Genomic DNA, 16,049 nt, shown 5'->3' on the forward strand with positions numbered 1-16,049 from the left:
CTCGAGGTTATAAAATGTATTTATAAATTTACCAATCTAAAGAATGCTGATTACTTACTTTTGGTTGTCACTAAAATTAAGATTTTCTCAGGGTTAAAAATTCTAAATCTTGTGGAAGAAACTGATATGTTTTCAATAAAAAATGGTATAAGATATGGAGATATGTTTTCATTAAGGAAAAAGAAAATAATTTTGCCCTGATTATTTCAGAGTGGAAAAGAGAATTGTACCTCTTAAGCTGACTAAAGTTAATTAAGTTTTTCTAAAATTAAGCTTTAATATCAATGTCTTATGTAAAGTTAAAATTTAATGTTATTTCTGTTAAAAGGACAGATTTTCCTGTACTATTGGTATGCTCTTAGTAAGAGATTATAAAGGAAAAACAAAGATTTTATTTAAATAACTTCCTGTGCTCTTTATCATCAGGTCTTTAATTGTTTAAGTAAACAAGTCTTAATATTGAGCTAAATTTTTCTTACAACTATTTGACTTTCTGTATTTGCCTAGTCTTTCACTGACACCGTGATTAAATGATTAACTTAAGTATTGTTCCACAATGACCTGATTTTATTTGACTTTTATTTTAAAACTTTTGATGTTTGACATGCTTTTCAAGATTTGAACTTTAAAGTCTTTTTCTTGACCTTTGAAATTTTTAAGATCATTGGAGTTTTTCAGGATTCCTGAAACACTTTAGATAAATTTCTCTCTATAAAAGGGGGAAATTAAACTAATTAGGCTTATTTGGTATGCTAAATTACATGGGAAGCACTGTCAAATAAATTATGCTAAACCTTTGATTTTATTTATGTAGTTATGTTACTAATATAAATGCAAAAATAATTTAGTCTCTGTCTCTGAAAATTGTAAATCTTATGTCTTTGAAATGTAAACACCCAAAACATTGCCCACAGAAACTAGAGAAAAAAAATATGGCCTTTTAAAAATATAAACTGCTGTGTAAGTTCCCTTACCAAAATTAATTTGTAAAACATCTATGGTTTTTACAAAACCACTAGAAAATACTAAAGATAAAGCAAAATGACTGTATTGAAAAATAGGATGTATATTTTCAGTAGAGGAAGATATGAGACTTGGAACTGAAGGCTCAAGGGGGCTTGGCCTGAAACTCTACCCATAAATTTGTCCACACAGGGGGTGACTCACCCCACAAATGAGATCCCACCAGAATGACTGTGATAAGAAAGGAGGGCAAAGGCTGAGAGACTTATGGAGTGGATGGAAGATGGGAACAGTAGTTTTCAGGAACCAGGAGCAAGAGAATGGCAGGAAGTAGATGAGGAAGGACGGTGGGTCTGGGCAAAGGCAGAAGCGCCAAGGGTGAGGTGAAGGAGTGGTAGACTGACCTGAGCTGTTGCTGAGCCCACAAACACAGTGAGTCTCCGAAAGACCTCCTGCAAGCAGCTGAGACCCCACACGCCACACAGACCCTCCACCTATGGGGACTTTCAACCTGCACAGGCCGTGACAGTCAGTGAGCAGTGTTTCAGTCAGGACCCATCCAGCCTGGGGGCTGCATGAGCTGGGTGAGCTCTTTGGAATTGCCTCTGAATCTCCGAACTCTAGGTTAACAGAATTCTGCTGTATTTAACATCACAATGCTTTTCCACTTGGTATTTTCCATTTGCTTTGTGTCCACAGGAGGATCATGGTTCTTAAGGGGCAGCAGCCATGTGCACATGAACCACACGTGAGGATGCTCTGACATGGTGAGCGTGGCCTCTCTGGGGATGTACATCAAAAGGAAGGGAAACAGGACACAGAGGCCCCTGAAAGGGCTCCACCCTTCAGGAGAAACGTTGAGAAAATAGGTGTATCTTCTAGAGTGGTCCCCCCTCTGCAATCACTTTAGGAGGGCTGCCTCCTGCCCAGCCCACCACCCCTGGCAGACCACCTGCCACTTGGTCTGGAAGTTCAGCCCTACCCACCACCCTGAGGCCTGAGGGAGGGGAGACCAGAGTATGAAGGAGGCTGTAATGGATAGAAAGGAACAGTCCAGCATAAGGTAGTTGTTTGCATTCAAATCCCTGCTCCAACCCAACCAGGTGTGTGACCTTGGGTAAGGGAACCTCCATGTCCATGTCCTCGTCCTCACCTGTAAAACAAGAGCAATACTTACTACCCACAATTGCTTTGAGGAGTAAGTGAGTTAATATTGATCATGGAGCACCCAGAACGATGCGCTTGGTAAGCAGCTGTTAAATAAACTGAGACCTGCGAAGAACATGGAGCTTGGCAGCTGTACTGCTGGCCTGATTGTGTCAGGCGGCACCCAGCGCCTCACTGGGCCTCATTCCCTATCCAAAAATCATGGATAATGACCACCTCCCTATCCCAAAATAGGGTTAAATAATCCACCTAGGAGCACATGGTAAGACAAAACTAGCTCTACAGAAAAATAAAAGGTTACAATGAGTGCCTGAGGCTGGTTGCCTTAGCACACTGGGAATTCTTGAGCCCTGGATGCCGGAGCTGTTCCCTGTGACCAGGTGATCCCAGCCCCCTGGACAGCTGACCCACCTGGTGTGAAGCTCCGGAATGGTTTCTGTCAACAAAGTCACCTAGTCTGGGGTTTTCAAACCCACTAATAAAATCAAGTTGGTAGGTCACAAGCAGCATTGAAAAAAAAAAATGGTGGCAAATAGAAACATAGAATACATTATACATGATATGGGTAAATAGTTTCAGGAAACGTTTGCCAGTTTGTGTGTGTTCTGAGTGGCAGTGTAAATGGCATTCTCACTGGGGTCATGGCCAGGACACTAAGCCGTACTGCCAGAGCTTACCGGGGTATGAGCTCTGCATCCTAGAGCTCAGGAGTACATCCTGGAGGAGACCCACAAATGCTGTCTGCGCCAGCAGAGGGCGCCCCACATCACACCCACTCTGAGGGACTGACCCTGCTCTCTGGGCTCTGCAAGCCCAAGCCCACTGGGGCTCCACAGCCTACCTCCAAATACTGGCAGTAGTGGAATGTCGTCTTGGACCTGTCCACCATCAAGCCTGGCCTTTACTTGACCCCAGGCCCCTCAGCTCTCCTGTGCCTGTCCCCTCCCCTTCCTCTTCTGGTCATCTGCTTTCCTTCCTTCAACTGATCCACTTCCTCTTGCGTATCCAGCCCCTTCCGGTGGCCCTTTTCTCTCTGTTCCTTTCTTCCTCCGCCCCCCCCCCTCCTTTTCTACCCCCTTCCTCTCTTCCAGGACACATACATACACACAGTATTTTTCAGACAATTCAGCCTTTTATTTTTGAAAATAATTCTGTAGTTTCAACTTTCTTCCATGAACTGAGGTCAGGCAAGAAACAAAAACACACACTGCTCTCCAACCCGCCATCTGCACCCTAATCTGAGCCGACACCGGGTATCTGGGGAAGAGCGGAGGCAGTCCAGCCCTCCTGTCCTGGCTGCTCTAGCTTACACTGAGAGGGCCTCCAGAAGCCACAGCCTCAGGGCGGAGCCTGTGCACCAAACCCCAGGTGAAAAGGAGCACAGGAGTTAATCTCTCTTCCACCAGGCCAGCACAGAGCCCTCCAAGAGTGACAGAGAAGGGATCAGTTTTTAGAAAACAGGATCAGGGGCAGAGTCTGTTTCTTTGAGGCAGGACGAGGGAGGGGATGCCCAGCACACTGAGGCTTCCCCACCCCATCATTCCCCCCATTGCCAGGGATGAGCTGAGGAGAGGTCTTGCTTTTCTCCTTCAACTTTTCATCTTAGAGTCATGAATTGCTAGGCTGCAGGGAGAAAAGAACTGTGAGGAGGTAAGGGATAGGGAGAGAGGGAAAGAGGAGAAATGGGCGGGAGGCATAAACCCTGACAACCTAACAGGTCCACCCAGACCCTGAAGATAAAACCCCTTTGGTTAGTCTCATTTTGGCCACAAATACGTCCCTTTCTCACATAGCCCAGCTTTCCTTCCAACTGGGGGAAAGCAGGGAAGGGCTCACACCCTGGCTGGAAGAGCCAGAACAGGGAAAAGAGGCCTGGTCAAGAGAACCGAAGTTGCCAACCTCTTTGCAAGTGCCCTAGGAGAAAACCTGGCACATGGAAGTTCATGGCTCCAACAAGCCCAAGTCTTCCCTTACCACACAGTGGTTTCCTGCTTAACACGTCCCCAACATACCCCAGAAAGGTTCACCTGATTTGACCCTCCCTTGAGAATGGGAGAATAATCTTCACCTTGCACTCGAATGCCACTCAAAAAAGGAAGACAACAAAAAAAGATAAATGGACCCAAGAAAGAAAGGATGATGGAGCCCAGGACCTGCGGTCAGTCTCAGCCGCGGACATGGCAAATACGGAGCCCAAGAGGGGCAGGCCGGTGCTGCTAATTCCAGCTAGGATCATAGCCGTCCCAGGTCTGCGGGGGCGCCAGGTGGACGCGGCGGCCCCGGAACAGGAAGCTGACGATGCCCCTGTAGCCAGCCCTGGGGACTCCCGACTTGAGGTCGTCCATGACTCCCAGGGCCTTGGCGAAGGCTTTGAAGCTGTCCCTGCTCGTGTACTGCACCCGCACCTCCCCCAGATCGTTCCGCTCACTGGTCCTCACTTTCTCCACCTGCAGCAGGGGGGCGCTGTAGACGCGGGCAAGGAAGTCCCTGTCGTAGGCCTCCCGCCGCAGGTAGGACAGGTCCAGCTGGGTGAAGGGCACGAAGTGCTGGTTCAGCTTGATGAACTTGAGGTGCTGGTCAAAGAACTGCCCGTGGCTCACACCCTTGCGGCCAAAGGTCATCGTTCTGGAGATCTCGGGCCGCAGGCAGGCCCGGCCCTGCCTTTGCTCTGGCCGCCGCATCCAGTCGTCCCAGAAGGCCTTGGGCCACTTGGGCTCCAGCTCGGCCCACAGCTCGGCCAAAAGCAGCCAGCCCAGGCCGGGGAAAAAGTCGGTGCGGTAGAGCAGCTCAGGCTTGCTCGAGTCCACCATCTGCTCCTTGCCGTTGTCATTCCAGGCAGACACGCACCAGAGGGAGGGGTCAGCCCTCAGCAGCGGGTACGTGGCCTGGAAGTACTCAAAGAAGTCCGGGGCCACCTCCAGGTCGTCCTCCACCACCACGGCCGCGGGGAACTTGAACCTGTGGAAGACCTGGCCCAGCGCCCAGCGGTAGTGGCGCGCGATCTTGTAGTAGCCCTGGAACTTGCGGTGGTCGGGCGGCACTGCGATGGTGCTCAGGTCGGGCTGCCGGATGTGTGTAACGGCGCTGCCATAGGAGGTGATGACCTGAGCCGTCTCCTCGTGCCCGCAGTCCTGGCTGACGATGATGGGGAAGCGCTCAGCCGAGGGCCGATAGTGCAGCAGCTTGTCTAGGCAACGCCGGACAGTGCTGCGGTCACAGGCGATGACCAGGATGGGGATCACAGCCGGCGACAACGTCGCAGGCCCATGTGGCGGCGCCGGCGGAACCGCAGTGGGCGTCCTCCGCCCCTGGCTCCACCTCGCATGATGCTCCTTGATCTGCTCCAAGAGCCCCCGCTGCCGCTCCAGCTCCACCTCGGCATCCTGGGCCAAGCGGATCACCTCACGGGTGAGCCCTGCAGGGTCATCATCCAGAGCACTGTCTGAGGGCAGCCTGCCGGGCGCAGGGCGCGTCCAGAAGAAGAGGAGCAGCAGGACGTTCCAGGCCACAAACAGGATGGCGCCCCACAGCACAAGCCCTGCAGACTGCTTCTTCAGCATCCTGGCCCCCACGGGGGAGGCACAATGGGGCTCCAAGTTGCCCTCACTAGCTGGGTTCACTCCCCACAGTTCTAGGGAGCTGTCCTCTGGGCTTTGGAATTAGGAAGCAGCCATGCACCTGAAGAGAGGAGAGAAGAAAAGCAGCGATCACAAAAAAATGGGGCACCCTGGGGTGGGGGTAGGAGTTGGGGTGGGGAGAGGGATTCCAGAAATAGGTGAAAAGTGCTGAAGGCCAGGAGGTAACTCCAGGGCTCTTTTAGAAAAGAGCTGCCTGTCCCCGGAACGTCGATCTGAGTGGGAGAATAGGACATGCTCCCCGACTCCAAAATGAGTTCATGAGTTCATGTGTTTGAAGGGGAAGTAGAGTGATGTTGGTGGAAGAGAAAGAGCAAAGGAACCCCACCTTCCCCTCCCTACCTGACATATTTAATTTCCTATCTTCTACCTAGAGCTTAGGATGAGACCATCTGCCTCCCATTCCTCAAAGCAAATTGCCCAAAGATTACTGATCTAAAAAGTCAAATATCGTACCTCAGGGCTAAAGCCAGCAGCTTACCCAATAAGGAAGCACCAGAGGCATTCCCACAACAGTCAGGAGCAAAGCCAAGCCGCCCAGCTACACGGTTAACATTCTGTTGAAGGATCAGCCCGGGCAATTGGAATACAGAACACAATTAAAGGCACAAGAAGTGGAAAAGAAACAAACTACCTCTATTTGCTGATGCTGTGAGAATACTAAGGAAAACTAAGAGAATCAATGATAAAACCAACCCAATCAAAAAACTGAGCAAGGTACCAGATATAAAAATTAACATGCAAAAATACCCATCATACCCACAAATAATAACTCATTAAAAAAATAATGGATGAAAAAACCCTATTTTCAGAAGCCATGAAAATGATAAACTATATAGGAATAAACTATACAGGAAGAAATATTCAAAACCTCTATATAAACAAAACTATAATTCCTGAAAGACACAAAAGACTTAAATCCCTTGTTCTTGCTTAGGACATCTCAGTATCATCAAAAATCTCAATAAAAATACTTTTTTATGGAGCTACACAAATTGACACTAAAGTTGAAAACATAGTGTCATGAAACAACAGACATGAAACCAAACATGCAAAAACATCTAGGAAAATAATGAAAAGCTGAGAAGAGATTTTACCAGATTTTAAATTCTATATATTACAAAGCCTCTATAATTAAAACTATATGGTGCCGATATGTAAACAGATCACGCAATGGATTAAAGTTTAAACTCCAGAAATAGCCCCAACTACACATAGAAATCTTAGGTATGATAAAGGTGATATTTAGAAATCCTGGGGCAAAATGTGGTCTTACTAATAGTATTGTTAACAATTATATAGCTATTTGGAATAAATAAACTTAGATGTGTATGCCAAGAATAATTTCCAAGTGGATCAGAGATCTAAATATAAAAATCTATACAAGTACTAGAAGAAAACATGGGTCAATTCCTCTATAACCTGGATATAAGAAAAGGCTTTCAGAGTATAATTCAAAATCCTGATGCAATAATAAATAAAGTACTTTTGCATGGCTAAAAACACCATAAGCCAGGTAAAAAGACAAATGAAACTGGGAGAGAATATTTGCAACATATGTGTACGTCACAAATAAAGAGCCAATACCTTAGTAGACAAAGCACTTCCTAAAAACTAAGGGGGAAAAAGGCCAAAAATCCTCAAAATGGTTCAGAACAAAAATATCATATATATATATATATATATATATAGAGAGAGAGAGAGAGAGAGAGAGAGAAAGAGAGAATGGAGCAAAATATTAACAATAAGTGAATAAAGGGAATATGTGTGTCCTTATACCATTTTGATTCTTGCAATTTTTTTGTAAGTGTGAAATTATTTCCAAATGAAGTTTCTTAAAAATCAAATATAGGGAATGGCCCACTAGCTTTGTCCATCAATATGGCCCCAGCTGGGCAGATCAGTTAAGGGCAATGGGACAATCCTGTTGTCCTGAATTCTTCAACTACTCAATGACATGCATGATACACCTGCTGCCTGCCAGGTTCTGAGAAGGGACTTGAGACACATGCCCAACAAGAAAAAAGCATGGTCCCACCAATCCCCTCACTCTGCCAGACCTACGACAGACACCCTCCAATTCCTAGACAGCTGTCATTCCTGACCACATGACTCTCCCCCTGCCCTTCCTGCCTCTGGTCTCAGCCCTTCATACCCCAAAACTGCAGGTATATGCCCTCCTGTGCCAGCTGCTCTGCCAGCTGCCCTCTGTCTTACACAGCCCAGTTCTCTAATCCCAGCCAAAACCTTGGTCCTAGATGTCATCTCTGCGCCCCTGGGCTCTCAGGCAGACAGATACAGTATCAAAGGGGCTGACTCTGAAGGGCCTCTACAGGGACCTGGATTCTGTCTACCTCCTGCGGAGACTCCCCCAGTGCCTGCCAGCACAACCACCACCGGCTGTCCTACCGGAAGCCATCTCCCCACAACTCCACAGCACCAGTTTTCTCAGAAACCTCAAGTCTGCTTCGGTTTTACTGTGCCGTTAACTTCCCATTGTATCAGCAATTGTAAACCAATCAGGGTTTCTTAGAAGGGGTAGACACACAGATTTCCAATTACTTCCTTACACCCCCTTGGCATGTGGTCAAGATTGGAACATTCCCTCCAATCTCCTCGCCAGGATTCCCTATCCCCAACTTCCTGCCTCCTAACTGACTGGGCAGGAAAGAGTCTTCAGATAAAGGGATGGGGGAAAGACCCCAGAGCCTAAACTCCATTAGCGGAAGGGCTGACCTCAAGGCTGGAGGAGCAGGCCTGCCTGACTTGTCAGTGAGCCACCTTAGACCAGCAAGCTGTCAAAGGCTGCTGGCAAAACCCAAGGGATCACATCCTTGCAGATGACTGGTGAGAGCCTTCACTTTTCTGCAGATATTAAAATTAGGTGGCCCACACCCACTACCAAAGGAAAGACCTCCCCTCCACCCTTCTAAGCCATGCAGATCGGAGCAATCTTCTGAAGGCCCCTCAGCAGACTGGATTTTCAGCAAGTCTGCAAACATGAAAGCAGCCGGATGGCCCACAGGAAACAGCTGCCCCAGTCCGGCCAGGCCTCCACCTCCGTCCTTCTTCTCCAGCCCATGACCCTCTTCTTTAACTTCATAAACAGAACTTGTTCCTCCTTCCATAAAAGAACACAACATGCCCATGCCTATTCCCGGGGGCCCCCAGCTTCTCCATCTAGACTCCTCCAGAGTCCCAGTCCCAGTTTCCTACTGCTGGTCCATGTATTCTCCAGAGCAAGCTCCCCCACTCTGTCTGGAAGTTGTGTTGTATGCACACACGAGTGCACACACACTCTCCAGCAGCTGGCTATGCCCCGAGGGGTGAGCAAGCCCAGCAGGTCAGCCTTTTGGCCAGCGGAGACCACACAGTCCTCCAGGAGGCACTGCTCTGAGGCCTCCCATCAGGAGGATACAGGAGTAACAGGCAAGCTGGACGGCCTGGGGCAATGCTTAGCATGGGTCTTCACATTTGACTCAATTTTTCTTACCTCTAAGGTGGAAACCCTAACAGAATACCTTGTTGGGTTGCTGTGAGGATTGGGTGAGGTAATCCACATCAGGTGTTTAGAACAGTGGCCCGCACATGACAACATAAATGCTAGCCAGTCACTCGTTTGTCCCCTCTCTGCTAGCTTCCTTCCAGGTCCCAAACACCCGAGCCCACCTCAGGGCCTTTGCATGTACCTGTATGCCAGACCAGCTCTTCCCGGTCGTCTTTACCTGGTACGCTCTGACTCATGTGTCCACCAGGACAGCTCCCTGATGTCTTAGGACCGACCAAGTGAGGTCCATTCCCCTTCACAACCATCAGCACCAGCTCAACATCTGTCAGATCTCCTCTCGGACACAAGTTACTTGAGGATGGGGACCAGCTCCCCCAGTGAGCCGAGCTGCTGTGCTGGAATCCTCAAGATTCAAGAGATTTGCCTGTGACCTAAAAGCTGGCTTCAGTGTGGGTACTAAACATCCACAGGCCCTTAACTGCAATTCCCAAGTCCAAAAAGCGCTGACCAACAGAAGTTTTCTACACTAGTTAGGCAGTAAAACCTGACAACCTCATTTGGTGAAATCCGATCTAACGTGAGCTTATTTATAATCTTTATGTAACCCACTTAGTACGACTATTCACACATTTTGCTACAGAAATGAGTATGTTGGATTATGGTGTGCTGCTCTAGACCTTACACTACATCATAAATGTACCAGATCAGCTTTTTAAAATCCAAAAAATTGTAAATTCTGAAACATGCAGCTCTAGGAATTTCAAAATTATGAAAATGAAAGCGACAGTTCCTCACTCACAGCCATCGTCCCATTTCAAGCCCTGAAACCCTTCCACCTGAACTCTCTTCCCTTATTAGAAAATATTATTTTAAGCCTGACGTGTTGACAGAGCCTCTCCGCTGCCTACCAGTCACTCATCTTGCTTCCCTCTAAGCAACCTTTCTAAGAGCAACAGAGCACCCTTCTTATAGTGCAAGCCTGGTCACAACATAACGTACCTTACAAACTGCAAGGCAGCCTCTGCCCACAGAATAAAACTCAAACTCATTACTCTGCCTTCACAACACACTGACTCAAACGTCCATTTTCAACCTCACCTCCAACCACCACCCCCTGGACCCCACACTCCGGCCTCAGCAGGCTACTGACTTATTTCCCTCATAAGTACACTTGTATGCTGTTGTATCTTTGCTCTGGCTGGTCCCTTATCCTGAAATATCATCCACAGCCCCATGTGCAAGCACTCACACATCCTTTAGAGCCCAGTTCAGGCTAGTCCTGTGACATCACAGGCAGAGCCAGGCCTTCCCATGACTACGCTCTCTCCATACGTCATCTTTCCTCTCCGTGCTGTAACAGACTCTGTGGCTGTGCCTTACCTGCCTCTCACCTTACTCCTCAGGAAAAAGGATCTATGACCGTGAAGCCCACCACAGTGCTTGGTACATGTATGAGATTCAAGTGGTCAAGGGAGGACTGCTTGCATTATTGACTAAATCAGGGTGACACAAGACCTCTTCCAAAGACGCCCTCTACATATAGCGTCCCCATGCTCATCTTACAAAGTGACAATGGCAGTCCTCCCTCCAGAAGTGGGGGAGGTGGGATCTGTGTTCCCTCTCCTGCATGAAAGGCAATACAGTTTCCATCTGGTGCTCCAGGGACAGTTGCTCTTGGAACCCAGCCACCAAGGTAAGAGGAAGCCCAGGTCACCCAGGCAGGACACCTACAGGTATTCCAGCTGACAAGGCCAGCCACAGTCCCAGCTGATAGCCAGCATCAACCATTACACATAGAGGCCACCTTCTAGATGATCCCAACCCGCTACATCTGACTGCAACCACACAAAAGACCAGGAAGGAGCAAGAACCACATAGCTGAGGTAGGAATGAAATGGTTCTGTTGTTTTAAGCCACTAAGTTTTGGGGTGATTTGTTATGCAGCAATAAGTATCCTAAACAATGAGTAAAACGAATGTAAGCAGGCTTGACAAGCAGGCCAGAGTTCGTCCTGCCCTCTGTGCTCAGGCCCCACGTCCAAACTCTGAGGGCCAGTGTCTACTCACGTCCTAGTCCTTATGAGGTATCTATTGCTGAATAATGAAACACTCAACGGCTTAAGACAATAGCAATCATGTATCCTTCTCAGTTCCATGGGTCAGGAATTTGGACAGTGGAGCACAGAGAGAAGAACTGCCTCTGCTCCACATCTGAGACCTCAGCTGGAAGACTCGAAAGCTGGGGGATGGACTCCCCTAAAGGCTCATTCTCTCACCGTCTGAAGGCTGACGTTGGTGCTGGCTGAGACGTTACCTGGAGTGCTGGCTGGAACACCTTCCACATGACCTCTCCATGTGACCTGGGCTTCCTCTGAACATGATGGCTGGGTTCCAAAGGTGCGTGTCCCAAGAAAGAGAGCAAGCCAGGTGAAGCTGTATCCTTTTGATGATCCAGTCTTGGATCTCTTCTGCCTTACTCACAGGTCAGGGGTATCCCAAGTCCCTGCCCACCTTCAAGGGGAGAAAATCACAAACCTAGCCACGGGTGGGAGGAGGACAATGTCCACTTGTAAAAACATGTGGAATGGGTATTTATGGGCATGCCCGTTTTGGGAAAACACAACCTGCCACACCTTCCTTTCCTAATACAGATCAATAGTCCCCAACCCTGACCTGAGTCCTGATGTTCCGTTATTAATGACATTTGTCTGCAAGGCACAGACTCAAAACTGGTTTTGATTTGCTAGAGTTTTCACGACTTCTTTAGGGAAGTGACACACAGCTGGTCTACAACATCAAGTACAAAGACACCTGCCCCGTGGTGGGAGCCTTTTTAGTATATGTAACCCTCAGCCAAAACCCAGGAGGCTCTGGTCAGGTCCCACCAACCCCAATGGGTCTGTTTCTTCATCTGAAGCCCAGGAGCTGTGAGATCCTTTCTAACACTCTGATTCCATGGTATTCTCCAGCCAGTCCCCTCTCTCTGGAAAAAATGTTTCCTAAACAACAACAGAACACCAGACAGTCAACTTCCTATGGTGAGCAATAATGGATAATTCATATTTAGCTTTTTAAAAAGTATGGGAATTAAAGGAATATTGACAGACTTTCCCTTCTATATATCTGCCTTGCTTAGTATGTTAAAAAGCATTGCCTAACATACCCACAAAGTATAGAACACGACACAGATAATGGAGACTTAACTGAATTACTTTCTCATTCATTAGTTAGACCTCGGCTAGACTCTTGTATCATGTACCGGGCTCCATAATTTCAGGAGGATGGAAGAACTGAAAGGGTGTCAGAGAAGATACACTAAATAATTGAAGTGCTTAGAGAATAAGACCTAGGAGGGAAGGGGTGCAGGTTATTCATCCTGGAAAAGAAAAGGCAAGTATGATGCTAGCGCAGCAAAAGCATGAAAGCCTGGGATTCAGGCAATCCAGCACCAGCAAACCAGGTAACCTTGGGGCAAGTCACCTGACCCGCTTAAGCCTTAGTTCCCTCATTTGAACAGGGAGAGGGCTCATTTGGATCATCTTCATCTCTGATGATGAAAAGGATAGTGATAATGTCTCCATTGTCCCAAACAGGAAACAAATTTAACCTGTCACATACGTCACTGAGATGAGATACACTACAATGCTGTCTGACCCAACACAGAAGCCGGGATCCAGGAGAGCTCCATGCTCTCTCCAGTAATGGGGTAATTCTCGGTGGGAGGCAGATCCCGGAGGATGTGATGAGTATCTAAGAGAAAAGGCTACATGTTCTGAAAAGCATTATAAACGACAAAAAACAATGTTGGATAACACCTCTGGCAGCGATGTTCTGAAGCAAAGACTAATTAAACACGCCCAAGGGGCAAGGGTTAACCGAGGTGGAGCCTCACCCCGGGGCTCACTGTGCCTTGGAGACAAACCAGCCCGCCACTGTCCCTCTGCTCCAGGGTTTACAAGATGGGGCCCTTGCAAGTCTCAGGGCTCCCTACAATACATATGTCAGCAAACAGGTAGAAAAGTTTTCTTGCTGATTTACATATTTCTACATTGAATCAATTCTTCCTTACGGCTGAATAGAAAGAACCCTTAGTAACTCGCGGAAAAGACGCCGGGGTGGGGTTTGGGGAAAGGCCACCTCCCATTCCGGCTCCCCAGCCCTCTCCTCTCCATCGACCCCACCTCCTCCGGCCCGCACCCACAGACGCCCTGAGGCCGAGTTTCACAACTGCCTCGCCTCCCCTCCCCGCGGAGCCCGCCCTTCTTCCAAGGGCTGGAGGCCCGGGATTCCCAAAGCGGAACGCAGAACGCGACTTCCCGGCTCGGTAGGGGGCGGCGGCCGGGACCCGGGCCAGGCCCCTCTGGCTGGGGCTATCGTGGGGGCACGAAGGGCTCGGAAAGGGGCAGCTGCTAAAGACGGGACCCGAGCCCTGGAGCGCCCTCTTCACTCCCGCAAGAGCCTCCCTTAGTCCAACCTCCGTCGCCTCCCGGGGACAAGTACCCTAGGTGACGGACGCCAGCGTCCCCGGGCCTCTACTCACCAGATCCTCCCAACTTCCCGGCTCTGAACTTGCCAGGCGCCGAGGCGCGAAGAGCGAGCCTGGAGCCTCCGCGAGTCCCTGGCGCTCGTGCGGCTACCGGCGCCTTCCGCCTGGCAGAGGCCGGGCCGCCAGGCGGGCAACGTGGCCCTCCCCAGGAGGGCGGGGCCGGCAGGGGCGGGGCCGGCCGCCCCTACTGGCCCTGGGCCCCTCCCTCCAGGCCCCGCCTCCTCGCCCAGACTTCACAATCACCCGCCGTCCCGACAGCCCAAGTTTTCCCGGGTCTCCAACTTTGGGAGATGCTATGGAGGCAGCTGTTACTATTGGGCCCTTTCCTGCTTCCAGTTGCACTGCTCGGGTCGACACCCGACCCCACCCACCCCTCAACCCCTTGAGCCCAGACTTCTCTGCTGGTGCAGAGATGTGAGAACAGGAACCAAGACGCCAAAAGGGAAGCTGGGGGAAACACCTGCTGCCAAAAGCAGCAGAAAGGCAGCTGTGGTTTCTTCTTTTTTTCCTTTGGGGGTGAGGAACGAGAGCTGTTAACTCTGAGTGAAAGACCTGTCCCCAGAGTAGAACCACTGTACCTCAGGAGAAAAACTCAATCACAGGCTTTTGTGGCAGCTCTATGAAAGGGGATGGGGACAGAATCTGGAAAAGTCTGATCTAACCCTGAGAAGTGGGGGTTGGGAGCTGAGGACTACTGGCTGCTCTGCAAATGACTTTCCACAGAAGGACTGAGTCCAGGGCCAACCCTACATGTGCTCAGGACACTCTACTGGCACCAGACCCTTGGCCACGCTCCTCCCTCCCCAGTGTTGCAGAGCAGCACAGGTCAGAACTTTGTGATGTGTGGTTACTGACTTCGCTCACTTGTTTCTATAAGAAACCAGCAGTTACACAGGGTACTAAAGAAACAAAAGGTAGGGTATGCCCTAAGGCCCCTGCCTGGATGTGAGTGCTAAAACAATTGCACAGGAGCCTCCACAAGCCAGACCCCACCCTCAGCCTCTCCTTTAACCCTCCTAGCAGGTCTGCAGAGTATGCACTGTCATCCTGGTCTACAGATGAGGAGTTTGAGACTAAGGGTAAGTGCCAACTGCTGAAGGTCACAAGACCTAGCGGAGAGTACAGCCCGGTTTTAGATCCAGGCACTCTTGCCTCCAAAGCTAGTGTTAACCCCCTCCCCTCATGCACCCTGGAATGCAGGGGCCCTCTGAGATGTCTGTGTGTCCAGCACGACAGGTGCAGAGTGGGGCAGCAAGGGAATCTTGGTAGAAGCAGATGGAGCTCAGCCCTGAAGAAGTAGAGTGAGAGAAGAGCTGACACATCAGGGAGGCTGGACTGTGTCTTTGTCTGTCCAAGGTCTGTAGCTTAGCTGATTGCGTGGACTGGCAGGAAATGCGAGCCCACGCTCACGTGCCAGCCAGTGGCCAGTGCCTGCACCTTTGCCCTCTAAGCTTTTCCTCATGTAGGGGATGTGGAAGGCCTACATACTCACATTCCATGTCAAGACTAGAGGGAAAATGATAAAGTTCCTAAAAGTGTAAAAAGTTGGGAAACAATCATTTGTAGATCCACGATATCAGAAGCTAAAATCACTTTTCCGGACAAAGGACAGTGGGATGCTGAAAAGTGGGGAGACCAACCAGCCCATGAGGGTGTCAGATTCCCACCTCTAACAATAATTCTTCTCCATCTAAGGCAGTTCAATGTGGAACAAGATGGAGGACTGTCTGTCCACCATAACTCATATCTCATTATGACAGTCCTTTGTTTAAATTCCAAGGCTCACAGTCAGACCGACAAGTACAAATTCACCAACTACAAGAGGACTATCCCAAGAAGAAAAGGTCTGGTTAGAGAATTGGGATGGGCTGAATTTTTGGATGGAAGCAAGAGAAAACATTTGGTCTGAGAGGCAAGAAGCCAGGGTGATAAGTGCCAAATTGACCTGGGAAAAAAAGAGGCCCTATAATCTCTGGATGGAGGTTTCGTGGGGAGAGGTTATGGGGGAAGAAGGGCCAAAGAAACAAGGAGCCTGATTCTGGATGCAACTCAGATTGGACTGTGTGAATATGGAAGAAACAGGAAGATCTGATTACAGGATAGAGAGAACAGAAGGGGCAATACTGTATCCTGCCTACCCCCCATCACTTCCAGAAGAAGACCAGAGAGATAAGGAGAAGGAAGTGAAAATTGTTGCAGGAAACTGCCCTCCCATATACCACGCCCAAGAT

At 49.1% G+C, this 16,049-nt stretch overlaps 1 protein-coding gene across 21 annotated transcripts in view; it reads right to left on the reverse strand.

Annotated features, from left to right (window-relative positions):
- The window catches only part of MGAT1 (alpha-1,3-mannosyl-glycoprotein 2-beta-N-acetylglucosaminyltransferase), a 33,204-nt gene that overhangs the window by 12,816 nt on the left and 4,339 nt on the right, over positions 1–16,049 (reverse strand). For 5 of the 21 annotated variants that reach the window (XM_019716960.3, XM_019716965.3, XM_019716962.3 and 2 more), the window contains one exon: positions 3,243–5,808. The exons of 12 other annotated variants lie outside the window; for them this stretch is intronic. In XM_019716960.3, coding sequence (XP_019572519.1) covers positions 4,347–5,690 — 1,344 coding nt within the window. In that variant the 5' untranslated portion in view covers positions 5,691–5,808 and the 3' untranslated portion in view covers positions 3,243–4,346. Of the gene's footprint in view, positions 1–3,242; positions 5,809–6,246; positions 6,270–11,586; positions 11,784–13,812; positions 13,981–16,049 lie in introns of those variants that run through there. 4 more of the 21 variants (XM_019716968.3, XM_019716964.3, XM_019716966.3 and 1 more) reach the window with 4 other exon arrangements.

Source organism: Rhinolophus sinicus, chromosome 5, assembly GCF_057876585.1.
Source record: "Rhinolophus sinicus isolate RSI-liver-muscle chromosome 5, RSI-T2T, whole genome shotgun sequence".
In the NCBI taxonomy this organism is placed as follows: Eukaryota; Metazoa; Chordata; class Mammalia; order Chiroptera; family Rhinolophidae; genus Rhinolophus; species Rhinolophus sinicus.